The sequence below is a fragment of the Cyprinodon tularosa genome, unplaced genomic scaffold (genome assembly GCF_016077235.1).
Source record: "Cyprinodon tularosa strain WSP-4 unplaced genomic scaffold, ASM1607723v1 ctg1204, whole genome shotgun sequence".
NCBI lineage: Eukaryota > Metazoa > Chordata > Actinopteri > Cyprinodontiformes > Cyprinodontidae > Cyprinodon > Cyprinodon tularosa.
Window position 1 is genome coordinate 211,688 of NW_024038009.1, and position 17,799 is coordinate 229,486.

Here is a 17,799-nt window from a genome sequence, read left to right on the forward strand (position 1 = left end):
TTCAGAGACATAGACAGGTATCAGGTATTGCAGCCTAAAGTCCTCGTTATCGTCCCCCAGCAGCGTGTCGCAGATATTTTATATTTATGCTCAACATTGAAGCGTGGTCTGCGCTGTTATTCCACGCCACAACGCCAGAGGGTTAATCAGGAACTAGCTGCGGGTCTAGATACGGCCGAGGCGGTGAGGAAGTGGGGGCAAGTTTGTCCAACAACGGAGGGACATGAGGGCCAAAAAGAGCGGAGATCCAGGTGGAAAAAAGGTCCCAGCGTTCTCATGCACCTCGCTCTGCTAGCTGCTCCATCTTCACCAGTCGTTTTCCACAATGGAGGTCAGACAAACGAAACAAACCAGTAAGGAACCAAACAGGAAATACGCATAGAGCAGAGCGGATGTAGGTTTGACCAATCAGAGGCCTCCTGTCTGCGCTCACGTACAGTTGGGGAGAGGTACAGCAGGGAGTCTGCGGAAGGGGCGGGGCATATTTGCGTTCACTGTGACACGCGCAGACCACCTGGTTTCTGAGTATAAACCAGGGTAACAAAGAAGCAAGCGGCCCCCATTCCAAAGGGGTGGACCCGTCCGTTCATTTTAATCCCACGTTTTCTAAACCAAAACTGAATAAAACCTGAAACTAAACGCTATTTCTGACACTTTGAATTGAAAAAGCTTCCTGGATGGAAGAGAAACGGCATCAAACTCGGAAACAAAGTCCAGAGGATCGATTTAGACTTTTTTATAAAGCAACAGAGTTGATTTAATGAGTTGAAGGATCAGAAGTTAAACCAGCAGGTTTACATTCAGAGCAGCAGGAATGAACTGAGAGCGTCCGAAGCTTTTATTTTGAAGCTGCTTTGACCGGAAGCGGGGCTCATCCTGTCGCTCCTGCTTTGGATCCTCCGACCTGGATTCAGCCATATTCCCAGAGCTTAGCCACACCGGCAGCCGCCTCGAACGGACCCGAAACCCGCCGTTTATCCCCGGGAAGCTGCTGCTCGGTTCCGACGGACCTTCTAAAGTCCAGACGGTTCCGGTTCGGACCCGCTGGACCTGCTCCCGGGCTCACAGACCGACCGGCGGACATGGAGCTGCGGAGGTCCGCCTGACGACGTCCCGATCCCGGAGAGGAAATCCACATTTGATCCCGGATTACAGCCGCTGGGATTCCCGCCGGTGACGGAGCGGAGGCGGCGGAACACGGCGGCGGCTCTGCGGCTCCAGACGTCGGGAATGTTTTCCCGGAGCTAACGGGCTAGCTGCTGCTAGCAGGAAGCGGAGGGAGCAGCCTGAGTCAGAGCGGCGGGGGGAGGAGCCACCCAACCCGGCCGGGATGTCGGCCCAGGAGCGGCTGAGGAGGCTGGAGGAGCTCCTGCTGGAGCGGAAGGAGGAGCGGAGCCTGAGCGTGGAGGCGCTGCTGGACCTCCTGCTCGGCCTCTGCTCCGAATGCTCCAACTCCCCCCTGAAGAGGGAGAAGCACATCAGCGACTTCCTCAACTGGGGTAAGAACCGGACCGGACCGGACCGGATGCGTCAGTCCAGGGACCGGACCCGATCATCAGAACCACAGACTGGAGGTTCTGGTTCTGGTTCTGGGAGGAGGTGAGGGATGGTCCAACTGGACCAGAACCAGCCGGACCCGGTTCTTGGTTCTGCTGGTAATTCTGGTTCTGGTTCTGGGTCCAGGTTCTGGTCCTGGCTGGTGGATGTGGGTCGGGGTCCATCTGGAGCGGCCCGCCTGGCCTGGTTCCGTCTGGCCCAGTTTCTCAGCTGTCCTCATTTCAGTGACCTGGATCCAGGAGCTGCTGATTTCCATCCGCATCGGATCCAACCAGAACCAGAACCAGACATCAGGTCCGGATGAACAGCTGAGATCTCACCTGTTTCTGGTTCTGATCCAGACAGAATCAGGTGAAGGTTTGGACCTCCAGCGGTCCATCTGAACCGTGTCCCTCAGGGTCCATCGGGTCCCCATGTCCTCCAGCAGGAACAGGTTCTGTCCCGCTATGGAGAGCGGTTCTGGTTTGGGCTCGGTTTGTCCCACAGAACAGCTTTTGGACCGGTTCTGTTGGTTTCTGGTTTAAATGGATCAGATGGATGAATGCATGTGACCTTAAACAGAAAATTATGCTCTGGGTCTCCCTGGGACCCCCTGGAACCAGGTTCTGTTGTAGTTCTGACCCAAATGAAAGGGATGGTTGAGCTGAAGGTCCTTGCTAGCCTCAGGTCCGGTTCCTGAGGTTCTGTAGGGTTCTGCCTGGCCTCAGGTCCGGTTCCTGAGGTCCTGTGGGGTTCCGTCTGGCCTCAGGTCCAGTTCCTGAGGTCCTGTGGGGTTCCGTCTGGCCTCAGGTCCGGTTCCTGAGGTTCTGTGGGGTTCCACCTGGCCTCAGGTCCGGTTCCTGAGGTCCTGTGGGGTTCCGTCTGGCCTCAGGTCCAGTTCCTGAGGTCCTGTGGGGTTCCGTCTGGCCTCAGGTCCAGTTCCTGAGGTTCTGTGGGGTTCCGTCTGGCCTCAGGTCCGGTTCCTGAGGTTCTGTGGGGTTCCGTCTGGCCTCAGGTCCGGTTCCTGAGGTCCTGTGGGGTTCCGTCTGGCCTCAGGTCCGGTTCCTGAGGTTCTGTGGGGTTCCACCTGGCCTCAGGTCCGGTTCCTGAGGTTCTGTGGGGTTCCACCTGGCCTCAGGTCCGGTTCCTGAGGTCCTGTGGGGTTCCGTCTGGCCTCAGGTCCGGTTCCTGAGGTTCTGTGGGGTTCCGTCTGGCCTCAGGTCCGGTTCCTGAGGTCCTGTGGGGTTCCGTCTGGCCTCAGGTCCGGTTCCTGAGGTTCTGTGGGGTTCCACCTGGCCTCAGGTCCGGTTCCTGAGGTCCTGTGGGGTTCCGTCTGGCCTCAGGTCCGGTTCCTGAGGTTCTGTAGGGTTCCACCTGGCCTCAGGTCCGGTTCCTGAGGTCCTGTGGGGTTCCGTCTGGCCTCAGGTCCAGTTCCTGAGGTCCTGTGGGGTTCCACCTGGCCTCAGGTCCGGTTCCTGAGGTCCTGTGGGGTTCCGTCTGGCCTCAGGTCCAGTTCCTGAGGTCCTGTGGGGTTCCGTCTGGCCTCAGGTCCGGTTCCTGAGGTCCTGTGGGGTTCCGTCTGGCCTCAGGTCCGGTTCCTGAGGTTCTGTGGGGTTCCACCTGGCCTCAGGTCCGGTTCCTGAGGTCCTGTGGGGTTCCGTCTGGCCTCAGGTCCGGTTCCTGAGGTTCTGTGGGGTTCCACCTGGCCTCAGGTCCGGTTCCTGAGGTTCTGTGGGGTTCCACCTGGCCTCAGGTCCGGTTCCTGAGGTCCTGTGGGGTTCCGTCTGGCCTCAGGTCCGGTTCCTGAGGTCCTGTGGGGTTCCACCTGGCCTCAGGTCCGGTTCCTGAGGTTCTGTGGGGTTCCGCCTGGCCTCAGGTTCAGTTCCTGAGGTTCTGCCTGGCCCCAGGTCCGGTTCCTGAGGTCCTGTGGGGTTCCACCTGGCCTCAGGTCCGGTTCCTGAGGTCCTGTGGGGTTCCACCTGGCTTCAGGTTCAGTTCCTGAGGTCCTGTGGGGTTCCGTCTGGCCTCAGGTTCAGTTCCTGAGGTTCTGTAGGGTTCCACCTGGCCTCAGGTCCGGTTCCTGAGGTCCTGTGGGGTTCCACCTGGCCTCAGGTCCGGTTCCTGAGGTCCTGTGGGGTTCCGTCTGGCCTCAGGTCCGGTTCCTGAGGTCCTGTGGGGTTCCACCTGGCTTCAGGTTCAGTTCCTGAGGTTCTGTGGGGTTCCACCTGGCCTCAGGTCCGGTTCCTGAGGTTCTGTAGGGTTCCACCTGGCCTCAGGTCCGGTTCCTGAGGTTCTGTGGGGTTCCTTCTGGCCTCAGGTCCGGTTCCTGAGGTTCTGTAGGGTTCCACCTGGCCTCAAGTCCGGTTCCTGAGGTCCTGTGGGGTTCCACCTGGCCTCAGGTTCGGTTCCTGAGGTTCTGTGGGGTTCCGTCTGGCCTCAGGTTTGGTTCCTGAGGTTCTGCCTGGCCTCAGGTCCGGTTCCTGGGGTCCTGTGGGGTTCTACCTGGCCTCAGGTCCAGTTCCTGAGGTCCTGTGGGGTTCCGTCTGGCCTCAGGTCCGGTTCCTGAGGTCCTGTGGGGTTCCACCTGGCCTCAGGTCCGGTTCCTGAGGTCCTGTGGGGTTCCACCTGGCCTCAGGTCCGGTTCCTGAGGTCCTGTGGGGTTCCACCTGGCTTCAGGTTCAGTTCCTGAGGTTCTGTGGGGTTCCACCTGGCCTCAGGTCCGGTTCCTGAGGTTCTGTAGGGTTCCACCTGGCCTCAGGTCCGGTTCCTGAGGTTCTGTGGGGTTCCTTCTGGCCTCAGGTCCGGTTCCTGAGGTTCTGTAGGGTTCCACCTGGCCTCAAGTCCGGTTCCTGAGGTCCTGTGGGGTTCCACCTGGCCTCAGGTTCGGTTCCTGAGGTTCTGTGGGGTTCCGTCTGGCCTCAGGTTTGGTTCCTGAGGTTCTGCCTGGCCTCAGGTCCGGTTCCTGGGGTCCTGTGGGGTTCTACCTGGCCTCAGGTCCAGTTCCTGAGGTCCTGTGGGGTTCCGTCTGGCCTCAGGTCTGGTTCCTGAGGTCCTGCGGGGTTCTGCCTGGCCTCAGGTGCGGTTCCTGAGGTCCTGCGGGGTTCTGCCTGGCCTCAGGTGCGGTTCCTGAGGTCCTGTGGGGTTCCGCCTGGCCTCAGGTCCGGTTCCTGAGGTCCTGTGGGGTTCTGCCTGGCCGTTCTGAGGGTTCTGCATGGCCTCAGGTCCGGTTCCTGAGGTTTTGCCAGGCCTCAGGTCCGGTTCCTGAGGTTCTGCCAGGCCTCAGGTGCGGTTCCTGGGATTCTGTAGGGTTCTGCTTGGCCTCAGGTCCGGTTCCTGGGATTCTGTAGGGTTCTGCTTGGCCTCAGGTCCGGTTCCTGGGATTCTGTAGGGTTCTGCTTGGCCTCAGGTCCGGTTCCTGAGGTTCTGTAGGGTTCTGCTTGGCCTCAGGTCCGGTTCCCGAGGTTCTGCCTGGCCTCAGGTCTGTTTCCTGGGGTCCTGTGGGGTTCTACCTGGCCTCAGGTCTGGTTCCTGAGGTCCTGCGGGGTTCTGCCTGGCCTCAGGTGCGGTTCCTGAGGTTCTGTGGGGTTCCGCCTGGCCTCAGGTCCGGTTCCTGGGATTCTGTAGGGTTCTACCTGGCCTCAGGTCCAGTTCCTGAGGTCCTGTGGGGTTCTACCTGGCCTCAGGTCTGGTTCCTGAGGTCCTGCGGGGTTCTGCCTGGCCTCAGGTGCGGTTCCTGAGGTTCTGTGGGGTTCCGCCTGGCCTCAGGTCCGGTTCCTGAGGTCCTGTGGGGTTCTACCTGGCCTCAGGTCTGGTTCCTGAGGTCCTGCGGGGTTCTGCCTGGCCTCAGGTCCGGTTCCTGGGATTCTGTAGGGTTCTGCTTGGCCTCAGGTCCGGTTCCTGAGGTTCTGTAGGGTTCTGCTTGGCCTCAGGTCTGGTTCCCGAGGTTCCGCCTGGCCTCAGGTCCGGTTCCTGAGGTCCTGTGGGGTTCCACCTGGCCTCAGGTCCGGTTCCTGAGGTCCTGTGGGGTTCCACCTGGCCTCAGGTTCAGTTCCTGAGGTTCTGCCTGGCCCCAGGTCCGGTTCCTGAGGTTCTGTAGGGTTCCACCTGGCCTCAGGTCCGGTTCCTGAGGTTCTGTGGGGTTCCACCTGGCCTCAGGTTCGGTTCCTTAGGTTCTGTAGGGTTCCACCTGGCATCAGGTCCGGTTCCTGAGGTCCTGTGGGGTTCCACCTGGCTTCAGGTTCAGTTCCTGAGGTCCTGTGGGGTTCCGTCTGGCCTCAGGTTCAGTTCCTGAGGTTCTGTGGGGTTCCACCTGGCCTCAGGTCCGGTTCCTGAGGTTCCGCCTGGCCTCAGGTCCGGTTCCCGAGGTTCCGCCTGGCCTCAGGTCCGGTTCCTGAGGTCCTGTGGGGTTCCACCTGGCCTCAGGTCCGGTTCCTGAGGTCCTGTGGGGTTCCACCTGGCCTCAGGTTCAGTTCCTGAGGTTCTGCCTGGCCCCAGGTCCGGTTCCTGAGGTCCTGTGGGGTTCCACCTGGCCTCAGGTCCGGTTCCTGAGGTCCTGTGGGGTTCCACCTGGCCTCAGGTCCGGTTCCTGAGGTCCTGTGGGGTTCCACCTGGCCTCAGGTCCGGTTCCTGAGGTCCTGTGGGGTTCCACCTGGCTTCAGGTTCAGTTCCTGAGGTCCTGTGGGGTTCCGTCTGGCCTCAGGTTCAGTTCCTGAGGTTCTGTAGGGTTCCACCTGGCCTCAGGTCCGGTTCCTGAGGTCCTGTGGGGTTCCACCTGGCCTCAGGTCCGGTTCCTGAGGTCCTGTGGGGTTCCGTCTGGCCTCAGGTTCAGTTCCTGAGGTTCTGTAGGGTTCCACCTGGCCTCAGGTCCGGTTCCTGAGGTCCTGTGGGGTTCCGCCTGGCCTCAGGTCCGGTTCCTGAGGTTCTGTAGGGTTCCGTCTGGCCTCAGGTTCGGTTCCTGAGGTTCTGTAGGGTTCCGTCTGGCCTCAGGTTCAGTTCCTGAGGTTCTGTGGGGTTCCACCTGGCTTCAGGTCCGGTTCCTGAGGTTCTGTGGGGTTCCACCTGGCTTCAGGTCCGGTTCCTGAGGTTCTGTGGGGTTCTGCCTGGCCTCAGGTCCGGTTCCTGAGGTTCTGTGGGGTTCCACCTGGCTTCAGGTCCGGTTCCTGAGGTTCTGTGGGGTTCCGCCTGGCCTCAGGTTCGGTTCCTGAGGTTCTGTAGGGTTCCGTCTGGCCTCAGGTCCGGTTCCCGAGGTTCCGCCTGGCCTCAGGTCCGGTTCCTGAGGTCCTGTGGGGTTCCACCTGGCCTCAGGTCCGGTTCCTGAGGTCCTGTGGGGTTCCACCTGGCCTCAGGTTCAGTTCCTGAGGTTCTGCCTGGCCCCAGGTCCGGTTCCTGAGGTTCTGTAGGGTTCCACCTGGCCTCAGGTCCAGTTCCTGAGGTTCTTTGGGGTTCCACCTGGCCTCAGGTCCGGTTCCTGAGGTCCTGTGGGGTTCCACCTGGCTTCAGGTTCAGTTCCTGAGGTCCTGTGGGGTTCCGTCTGGCCTCAGGTTCAGTTCCTGAGGTTCTGTAGGGTTCCACCTGGCCTCAGGTCCGGTTCCTGAGGTCCTGTGGGGTTCCACCTGGCCTCAGGTCCGGTTCCTGAGGTCCTGTGGGGTTCCGTCTGGCCTCAGGTTCAGTTCCTGAGGTTCTGTAGGGTTCCACCTGGCCTCAGGTCCGGTTCCTGAGGTCCTGTGGGGTTCTGCCTGGCCTCAGGTCCGGTTCCTGAGGTTCTGTAGGGTTCCGTCTGGCCTCAGGTTCGGTTCCTGAGGTTCTGTAGGGTTCCGTCTGGCCTCAGGTTCAGTTCCTGAGGTTCTGTGGGGTTCCACCTGGCTTCAGGTCCGGTTCCTGAGGTTCTGTGGGGTTCCACCTGGCTTCAGGTCCGGTTCCTGAGGTTCTGTGGGGTTCTGCCTGGCCTCAGGTCCGGTTCCTGAGGTTCTGTGGGGTTCCACCTGGCTTCAGGTCCGGTTCCTGAGGTTCTGTGGGGTTCCGCCTGGCCTCAGGTTCGGTTCCTGAGGTTCTGTAGGGTTCCGTCTGGCCTCAGGTCCGGTTCCCGAGGTTCCGCCTGGCCTCAGGTCCGGTTCCTGAGGTCCTGTGGGGTTCCACCTGGCCTCAGGTCCGGTTCCTGAGGTCCTGTGGGGTTCCACCTGGCCTCAGGTTCAGTTCCTGAGGTTCTGCCTGGCCCCAGGTCCGGTTCCTGAGGTTCTGTAGGGTTCCACCTGGCCTCAGGTCCAGTTCCTGAGGTTCTTTGGGGTTCCACCTGGCCTCAGGTTCAGTTCCTGAGGTTCTGCCTGGCCCCAGGTCCGGTTCCTGAGGTTCTGTAGGGTTCCACCTGGCCTCAGGTCCGGTTCCTGAGGTTCTGTGGGGTTCCGCCTGGCCTCAGGTTCGGTTCCTGAGGTTCTGTAGGGTTCCGTCTGGCCTCAGGTCCGGTTCCCGAGGTTCCGCCTGGCCTCAGGTCCGGTTCCTGAGGTCCTGTGGGGTTCCACCTGGCCTCAGGTTCAGTTCCTGAGGTTCTGCCTGGCCCCAGGTCCGGTTCCTGAGGTTCTGTAGGGTTCCACCTGGCCTCAGGTCCAGTTCCTGAGGTTCTGTGGGGTTCCACCTGGCCTCAGGTTCGGTTCCTTAGGTTCTGTAGGGTTCCACCTGGCCTCAGGTCCGGTTCCTGAGGTTCTGTGGGGTTCCACCTGGCCTCAGGTTCGGTTCCTGAGGTTCTGTGGGGTTCCGCCTGGGTTAGGGTCCGGTTCCTAAGGTTCTGTAGGGTCCGGTTCCTGGGGTTCTGTAGGGTCCGGTTCCTTGGCTGAGGTGTTTTGTACTGGTCTCTCCTTCAGGTCGTGACTCCAGACCAGCTGCTGGGTCCTAGTGCTTGTCTTTGGGTGGTTCTGGTTCTGAAAGTTCTCCTTGTGTTTGTGCAGTGAAGCCGTTCACCAGCAGGGTGAAGGACATGCGGCTGAAGAGAGACGACTTCGAGATGCTGAAGGTGATTGGACGAGGAGCCTTCGGCGAGGTGAGCTCCTGATCCGGATCTTTCTCTCCTTTCCTCCATGTTTTCCAGCTGTGAACGTTCCTCCCTTCATCCAGCTGCAGACGGCTACGGCAGGAAACTAAAACCGCAATATGTCATCTGACCCGTCATAGATCTATAGTTCCAGACGTTCTATGCCATGGCATTCGTCAGCAACCATCCGTTCTCCGACTTGTCATAGAGCCATGAATCTAGATGTTCTGTGAAAATGCGTCCTCTGTCTCATCATAGATCTTTACTTCTAGTATTCTCTGCTGATGATCCACCTCCAGGCTTATCATAGATGTATAATTCTAGATGTTCTCTGCTGATGGTGTCCAGCTGCAAAGATCCATCCTTAGACATAGATGTAGTACTCTAGAAGTTCTCAGAAGTGTGTCAACACACGAACGAGCCCAGAAGTCAACCAGGCCCAAACTGAGGTCCAGATCTGATCAGAACCGGACCTTCAGCACCAGAACCTACGGGTCAGACATGCGGCCCCAGAGACCCAGAACCTGCAGGACCCGGTCCACCAAAGCAGGCGTCCCCAAACTCTGTCGTGGAGGCCCACTGTCCCTGAGGGCCCGCTGTCCCTGAGGGCCCACTGTCCCTGAGGGCCCACTGTCCCTGAGGGCCCACTGTCCCTGAGGGCCCGCTGTCCCTGAGGGCCCACTGTCGTGGAGGCCCACTGTCCCTGAGGGCCCGCTGTCCCTGAGGGCCCACTGTCCCTGAGGGCCCACTGTCCCTGAGGGCCCACTGTCCCTGAGGGCCCGCTGTCCCTGAGGGCCCACTGTCGTGGAGGCCCGCTGTCCCTGAGGGCCCACTGTCCTGGAGGGCCCACTGTCCCTGAGGGCCCACTGTCCTGGAGGGCCCGCTGTCCCTGAGGGCCCACTGTCGTGGAGGCCCGCTGTCCCTGAGGGCCCGCTGTCCCTGAGGGCCCGCTGTCCCTGAGGGCCCACTGTCGTGGAGGCCCGCTGTCCCTGAGGGCCCACTGTCCCTGAGGGCCCCTGTCCTGCAGCCCCGCTGTCCCTGAGGGCCGCTGTCCTGGAGGGGCCCCTGTCCCTGAGGGCCCCTGTCCTGCAGCCCCGCTGTCCCTGAGGGCCCCTGTCCTGGAGGGCCCCTGTCCCTGAGGGCCCCTATCCCTGAGGGCCCCTGTCCCTGAGGGCCCCCTGTCCTGGAGGGCCCGCTGTCCCTGAGGGCCCACTGTCGTGGAGGCCCGCTGTCCCTGAGGGCCCACTGTCGTGGAGGCCCGCTGTCCCTGGAGGCCCGCTGTCCCTGAGGGCCCACTGTCGTGGAGGGCCCACTGTCCCTGAGGGCCCACTGTCCCTGAGGGCCCGCTGTCCCTGAGGGCCCACTGTCGTGGAGGCCCGCTGTCCCTGAGGGCCCACTGTCGTGGAGGCCCGCTGTCCCTGGAGGCCCGCTGTCCCTGAGGGCCCACTGTCGTGGAGGCCCGCTGTCCCTGAGGGCCCACTGTCCCTGAGGGCCCGCTGTCCCTGAGGGCCCGCTGTCCCTGAGGGCCCACTGTCGTGGAGGCCCGCTGTCCCTGAGGGCCCCCTGTCCTGGAGGGCCCCTGTCCCTGTGGGCCCCCCTGTCCTGGAGGGCCCCCTGTCCTGGAGGGCCCACTGTCCTGGAGGGCCCGCTGTCCCTGAGGGCCCACTGTCGTGGAGGCCCGCTGTCCCTGAGGGCCCCACTGTCGTGGAGGCCCGCTGTCCCTGGAGGCCCGCTGTCCCTGAGGGCCCACTGTCGTGGAGGGCCCACTGTCCCTGAGGGCCCACTGTCCCTGAGGGCCCGCTGTCCCTGAGGGCCCACTGTCGTGGAGGCCCGCTGTCCCTGAGGGCCCACTGTCGTGGAGGCCCGCTGTCCCTGGAGGCCCGCTGTCCCTGAGGGCCCACTGTCGTGGAGGCCCGCTGTCCCTGAGGGCCCACTGTCCCTGAGGGCCCGCTGTCCCTGAGGGCCCGCTGTCCCTGAGGGCCCACTGTCGTGGAGGCCCGCTGTCCCTGAGGGCCCCCTGTCCTGGAGGGCCCCTGTCCCTGAGGGCCCCCCTGTCCTGGAGGGCCCCCTGTCCTGGAGGGCCCCTGTCCTGGAGGGCCCCTGTCCCTGAGGGCCCCTGTCCTGGAGGGCCCCCTGTCCTGGAGGGCCCCTGTCCCTGAGGGCCCCTATCCCTGAGGGCCCCTGTCCTGGAGGGCCCCTGTCCCTGAGGGCCCCTGTCCTGGAGGGCCCCCTGTCCTGGAGGGCCCCTGTCCCTGAGGGCCCCCTGTCCTGGAGGGCCCCTGTCCCTGAGGGCCCCTATCCCTGAGGGCCCCTGTCCCTGAGGGCCCCCCTGTCCTGCAGGTTTTAGAGGTTTCCTGCTTCAGCACAGCTGGTTATAATGAGCAGTGGAGCAAAGCCTGTTAATCAGCTTTCAATTATAATCATCTGTGCTGAAGCAGGAAACCTCTAAAACCTGCAGGACAGGGGGGCCCTCAGGGATAGGGGCCCTCAGGGACAGGGGGCCCTCCAGGACAGGGGCCCTCAGGGATAGGGGCCCTCAGGGACAGGGGCCCTCAGGGATAGGGGCCCTCAGGGACAGGGGCCCTCCAGGACAGGGGGCCCTCCAGGACAGGGGCCCCTCCAGGACAGCGGCCCTCAGGGACAGCGGGCCTCCAGGGACAGCGGGCCTCCACGACAGTGGGCCCTCCAGGACAGGGGCCCTCAGGGATAGGGGCCCTCAGGGACAGGGGCCCTCCAGGACAGGGGGCCCTCAGGGACAGTGGGCCCTCCAGGACAGGGGGCCCTCCAGGACAGGGGCCCCTCCAGGACAGCGGCCCTCAGGGACAGCGGGGCTGCAGGACAGGGGCCCTCAGGGACAGGGGCACTCAGGGACAGGGGCCCTCAGGGACAGGGGCCCTCCAGGACAGGGGCCCTCAGGGACAGCGGGGCTGCAGGACAGGGGCCCTCAGGGACAGGGGCCCCTCCAGGACAGCGGCCCTCAGGGACAGCGGGGCTGCAGGACAGGGGCCCTCAGGGACAGGGGCCCCCCAGGACAGGGGCCCTCAGGGACAGTGGGCCCCCCAGGACCGAGGATGTGTGCACTAAAGGGTTCTGGTCCTGGATGTTGAGCCGATATTAGAACCGTGACCCACCCTCCCTGTGGATTCCAAACCTCGGCCCGGTTCTGATCATCAGACCGGTACCGAACACCTGCCAGCGCTTCAGAACCAGAACTTTCTGTGAGGCGTCAGGTTGGTCTTCATGTCTGGTTCTGATCCAGTCACTGGGTCTAGGCAGGGGGTGGTTCTGATCCAGTCACTGGGTCTAGGCAGGACGTGGTTCTGATCCAGTCACTGGGTCTAGGCAGGACGTGGTTCTGATCCAGTCACTGGGTCTAGGCAGGGGGTGGTTCTGATCCAGTCACTGGGTCTAGGCAGGGGGTGGTTCTGATCCAGTCACTGGGTCTAGGCAGGACGTGGTTCTGATCCAGTCACTGGGTCTAGGCAGGACGTGGTTCTGATCCAGTCACTGGGTCTAGGCAGGACGTGGTTCTGTTCCAGTCACTGGGTCTAGGCAGGACGTGGTTCTGATCCAGTCACTGGGTCTAGGCAGGACGTGGTTCTGATCCAGTCACTGGGTCTAGGCAGGACGTGGTTCTGATCCAGTCACTGGGTCTAGGCAGGACGTGGTTCTGATCCAGTCACTGGGTCTAGGCAGGACGTGGTTCTGATCCAGTCACTGGGTCTAGGCAGGGGGTGGTTCTGATCCAGTCACTGGGTCTAGGCAGGACGTGGTTCTGATCCAGTCACTGGGTCTAGGCAGGGGGTGGTTCTGATCCAGTCACTGGGTCTAGGCAGGGGGTGGTTCTGATCCAGTCACTGGGTCTAGGCAGGACGTGGTTCTGATCCAGTCACTGGGTCTAGGCAGGGGGTGGTTCTGATCCAGTCACTGGGTCTAGGCAGGACGTGGTTCTGATCCAGTCACTGGGTCTAGGCAGGGGGTGGTTCTGATCCAGTCACTGGGTCTAGGCAGGACGTGGTTCTGATCCAGTCACTGGGTCTAGGCAGGACGTGGTTCTGATCCAGTCACTGGGTCTAGGCAGGACGTGGTTCTGTTCCAGTCACTGGGTCTAGGCAGGACGTGGTTCTGTTCCAGTCACTGGGTCTAGGCAGGACGTGGTTCTGTTCCAGTCACTGGGTCTAGGCAGGACGTGGTTCTGATCCAGTCACTGGGTCTAGGCAGGACGTGGTTCTGATCCAGTCACTGGGTCTAGGCAGGACGTGGTTCTGTTCCAGTCACTGGGTCTAGGCAGGACGTGGTTCTGATCCAGTCACTGGGTCTAGGCAGGACGTGGTTCTGATCCAGTCACTGGGTCTAGGCAGGACGTGGTTCTGATCCAGTCACTGGGTCTAGGCAGGACGTGGTTCTGATCCAGTCACTGGGTCTAGGCAGGACGTGGTTCTGATCCAGTCACTGGGTCTAGGCAGGACGTGGTTCTGTTCCTGCAGGCCGCTCTCTGATTGGCCGCAGGCAGAGGAACCAGCAGAAGGAAGGATGTGGATTGGACCAGAACCAGCAGGATGTCGGCGCTTCCTGGACTTCCTGTTCAGAGCCCCGTAGTTCTGCAGCTGACGGGTTCTTTGACCCGTAGAACTTCAGCAGCTAGATCCGTTGTTCACATTCCAGAGGAAAGGTGTGGTGCTCACACACACTCTGAGCCTCTTGCTGCTCTTCTGAGGACCGGCCTGTTCTACAGTAGAGTCTGAGCTCTGAGCCGCGGGGGAGGGTGTGTCTGCCTTTGTTCTCTAGATCGTCCTGAGGGTAGAACCAGAACATCTAGATTAGAAGGTGCGGCCGGCTCGTTCTGACGTAGAACCAGAACATCTAGAAGGTGCGGCTGGCTCGCTCTGACGTAGAACCAGATTATCTGTCCTCAGATGTCCTCCGTCCTAACGTCTGTCCTCAGTCCTAATATGTCCTCAGATGTCCTCCGTCCTAACGTCTGTCCTCAGTCCTAATATGTCCTCAGATGTCCTCCGTCCTAACGTCTGTCCTGGTGTGTCCCTCCCTGCAGGTTGCCGTGGTGAAGATGAAGAACACTGAGAGAGTTTATGCCATGAAGATCCTCAACAAGTGGGAGATGCTGAAGAGAGCCGAGGTCAGTCCCGCCTTCATCCTCCTCTGCCGCGTCAGCCACGCATTAGGGACACGTCTCTAACGTGTCCCTAATGCGTGGCTGACGCATTCCAGACGTGTTGCTAACGTGTTGCTAACGTGCTGCTAACGTGTTGCTAACGTGCTGCTAACGTGTTGCTAACGTGCTGCTAACGTGTTGCTAACGTGTTGCTAACGTGCTGCTAACGTGTTGCTGAGGTGTTGCTAACGTGTTGCTAACGTGCTGCTAACGTGCTGCTAACGTGCTGCTAACGTGTTGCTAACGTGTTGCTGAGGTGCTGCTAACGTGCTGCTAACGTGCTGCTAACGTGTTGCTAACGTGCTGCTAACGTGCTGCTAACGTGTTGCTAACGTGCTGCTAACGTGTTGCTAACGTGCTGCTAACGTGTTGCTGAGGTGCTGCTAACGTGCTGCTAACGTGCTGCTAACGTGCTGCTAACGTGCTGCTAACGTGTTGCTAACGTGCTGCTAACGTGTTGCTGAGGTGTTGCTAACGTGTTGCTAACGTGTTGCTAACGTGCTGCTAACGTGCTGCTAACGTGCTGCTAACGTGTTGCTAACGTGTTGCTAACGTGTTGCTGAGGTGTTGCTAACGTGCTGCTAACGTGTTGCTAACGTGTTGCTAACGTGTTGCTGAGGTGTTGCTAACGTGCTGCTAACGTGCTGCTAACGTGCTGCTAACGTGCTGCTAACGTGCTGCTAACGTGTTGCTAACGTGCTGCTAATGTGCTGCTAACGTGCTGCTAACGTGTTGCTAACGTGTTGTCGGTGCAGACGGCGTGTTTCCGGGAGGAGCGGGACGTCCTGGTGAGAGGGGACAGCCAGTGGATCACCACTCTGCACTACGCCTTTCAGGACGACAACTTCCTGGTGGGTCCAGTGTGTTTCTCCCTGTGCTGGTCCTGGTGGCGCCGGCTAACCGGGTCGGTTCTGTTCTGCAGTACCTGGTGATGGACTACTACGTGGGCGGAGACCTGCTGACGCTGCTCAGTAAGTTTGAGGACCGTCTCCCTGAAGACATGGCGCGCTTCTACGTAGCAGAGATGGTTCTGGCCGTCCACTCCATCCACCAGCAGCACTACATCCACAGGTACGTCTGCTCCTCCCTCCTCCCCCTGGTGGAGCTCCTCCCTCTGCCTCCTGGTGTAGCTCCTCCCCCTGGTGGAGCTCCTCCCCCTGGTGGAGCTCCTCCTGCTCACAGTGCTCCTTCTTTGTTCTGCAGAGACATCAAACCAGACAACGTTCTGCTGGACGTCAACGGACACATCCGACTCGCTGACTTTGGCTCCTGTCTGCGCATGATGGAGGACGGCACGGTAAGCCACCTCCTGCTGACCCCGCCCACTTCTGCACAGCCTGCTGACCCCGCCCACTTCTGCACACACACCATCCAGAGGAACGCTGGTGGTTCTGATGGGGAGGGAGAGTACTGCTCCTCACCCAGCAGGACAGGAGAGGGAAGAACGGGAGGAGAGGAAGGAAGGAAGGAAGGGGGGGAGGAGGGAGGGGAAGAAATGAAGGAAGGGAAAAGGAGAGAAAAGAAGCGGAAAAGAGATCCAGTTTCATTTCCTTCCTCTTTCAAAATAAGAGCGCCATGCTGGTTCTACTGACTGACTGAAGCTCTGAGGTTCTGAGGTTCTCCTCTCTGTGAGGAGACGCTCCGCCTGATGATGATGATGATGATGATGATGATGACTTCTCCTCCTCTGCTCGCTGCAGGTCCAGTCCTCTGTTGCCGTGGGAACCCCTGACTACATTTCCCCAGAGATCCTGCAGGCCATGGAGGACGGGATGGGTCGCTATGGTCCAGAGTGTGACTGGTGGTCTTTGGGGGTCTGCATGTACGAGATGCTGTACGGCGAGACGCCGTTCTACGCCGAGTCGCTGGTGGAGACCTACGGCAAGATCATGAACCACGAGGTCAGAACCGCCTGGAGCCGCAGGTTCTAGGAACGCTGGCTGGACCCCCCCCCTCCTCCATATTTCCTTCCTTCTATCTTTCATCCTTCACCCCCCCCCTATTTCCTTCCTTCTATCTTTCATCCTTCACCCCCCCCCCACCACACACACACAGTAATCAGATTACCGTCGGGCGTCGTTTGGTTTCCAGGTCACACATTTGCCTCCAGACTCCTGTCCTACTTCCTGTCTACTAACTGGGACATGTCCCCTCAGTCGGCTTCCTGTTGTCCTGTTTTCAGGAGCGCTTCCAGTTCCCGTCCCATGTGACGGACGTGTCTGAACACGCCAAGGACCTGATCCAGCGCCTGCTGTGCTCCCGGGAGCGGCGCCTCGGACTCAACGGGATCTCGGACTTTCAGAACCACCCGTTCTTCAGCGGGATCGACTGGGACAACATCCGCTCCGCCGAGGCGCCCTACATCCCGGACGTGTCCTCGCCCACAGACACGTCTAACTTTGACGTGGACGACGACGTTCTGAAGAACCCGGTGAGGCCCGGCAGCCGGTGGGGAACCAGAACCTTTAACTCTACTGCTGGTTCACGGTTCTGGTTCTGTTGTGTCTCCAGGACATCGGACCTCCTGTGTCTCACACCGGCTTCACCGGGCAGCACCTCCCCTTCGTGGGCTTCACCTTCACCACCGATAGCTGCTTCTCCGACCGCAGCACCATCAGCCGGGCGGCGCCGGGAGTCCGGACCGAGCCAGACGGAGGCGCCGGGTCGGAGGTGGAGGTGTTCGAGAAAAGGATCCGCCGCCTGGAGCAGGAGAAGCAGGAGCTGAACCGCAGACTGCAGGGTGAGGAGCGCCAGAGGAGGTCTGACCCAGCCTGGTCCTGATCCGGTCAGGGTCTGTCTCTGATCTGGTTCTAATCCGGTCCATTTCCATCTCTGATCTGGTTCTAATCCGGTCTGTTTCCGTCTATGATCTGGTTCTAATCCGGTCTGTTTCCGTCTATGATCTGGTTCTAATCCGATCTGTTTCCTTCTCTGATCTGGTTCTAATCCAGTTTGTTTCCGTCTCTGATCTGGTTCTAATCCGGTCCATTACCGTCTCTGATCTGGTTCTAATCCGGTCTGTTTCCGTCTATGATCTGGTTCTAATCCAGTCCGTTTCCTTCTCTGATCTGGTTCTAATCCAGTCCGTTTCCTTCTCTGATCTGGTTCTAATCCAGTCCGTTTCCGTCTCTGATCTGGTTCTAATCCAGTCCGTTTCCTTCTCTGATCTGGTTCTAATCCAGTTCGTTTCCGTCTCTGATCTGGTTCTAATCCGGTCCATTACCGTCTCTGATCTGGTTCTAATCCGGTCCGTTTCCGTCTCTTATCTGGTTCTAATCCGGTCTGTTTCCGTCTCTGATCTGGTTCTAATCCGGTCCGTTTCCATCTCTGATCTGGTTCTAATCCAGTCCGTTTCCGTCTTTGATCTGGTTCTAATCCGGTCCGTTTCCTTCTCTGATCTGGTTCTAATCCAGTTCGTTTCCGTCTCTGATCTGGTTCTAATCCGGTCCATTACCGTCTCTGATCTGGTTCTAATCCGGTCTGTTTCCGTCTATGATCTGGTTCTAATCCGGTCTGTTTCCGTTTTTGATCTGGTTCTAATCCGGTCCGTTTCCTTCTCTGATCTGGTTCTAATCCGGTCCGTTTCCGTCTCTGATCTGGTTCTAATCCGGTCTGTTTCCGTCTTTGATCTGGTTCTAATCCGGTCCATTTCCGTCTTTGATCTGGTTCTAATCCGGTCCGTTTCCTTCTCTGATCTGGTTCTAATCCGGTTCGTTTCCGTCTCTGATCTGGTTCTAATCCGGTCTGTTTCCGTCTTTGATCTGGTTCTAATCTGGTCCGTTTCCTTCTCTGATCTGATTCTAATCAGATTCGTTTCCGTCTCTGATCTGGTTCTAATCTGGTCCGTTTCCTTCTCTGATCTGGTTCTAATCCGGTCCGTTTCCATCTTTGATCTGGTTCTAATCCTGTCCGTTCCAGTCTCTGATCTGATTCTAATCAGATTCGTTTCCGTCTATGATCTGGTCCTAATCTGGTCCGTTTCCTTCTCTGATCTGGTTCTAATCCGGTCCGTTTCCTTCTCTGATCCGGTTCTAATCCGGTCCGTTTCCCTCTCTGATCCGGTTCTAAT

The 17,799-nt window shown here is 59.9% G+C and overlaps 1 protein-coding gene across 1 annotated transcript in view; it reads left to right on the plus strand.

The window, feature by feature from the left end:
* The first annotated feature begins 871 nt into the window (after nucleotides 1-871).
* The window catches only part of cdc42bpb (CDC42 binding protein kinase beta (DMPK-like)), a 37,732-nt gene continuing 20,804 nt past the window's right edge, over nucleotides 872-17,799 (plus strand). Inside the window, exons 1-9 of the mRNA XM_038274701.1 lie at nucleotides 872-1,499; nucleotides 8,475-8,566; nucleotides 13,611-13,694; nucleotides 14,486-14,581; nucleotides 14,653-14,801; nucleotides 14,934-15,027; nucleotides 15,431-15,631; nucleotides 15,913-16,161; nucleotides 16,242-16,470. Of these exons, the coding sequence (XP_038130629.1) occupies nucleotides 1,331-1,499; nucleotides 8,475-8,566; nucleotides 13,611-13,694; nucleotides 14,486-14,581; nucleotides 14,653-14,801; nucleotides 14,934-15,027; nucleotides 15,431-15,631; nucleotides 15,913-16,161; nucleotides 16,242-16,470 (1,363 nt within the window). The 5' untranslated portion in view covers nucleotides 872-1,330. The remainder of the gene's footprint in view (nucleotides 1,500-8,474; nucleotides 8,567-13,610; nucleotides 13,695-14,485; nucleotides 14,582-14,652; nucleotides 14,802-14,933; nucleotides 15,028-15,430; nucleotides 15,632-15,912; nucleotides 16,162-16,241; nucleotides 16,471-17,799) is intronic.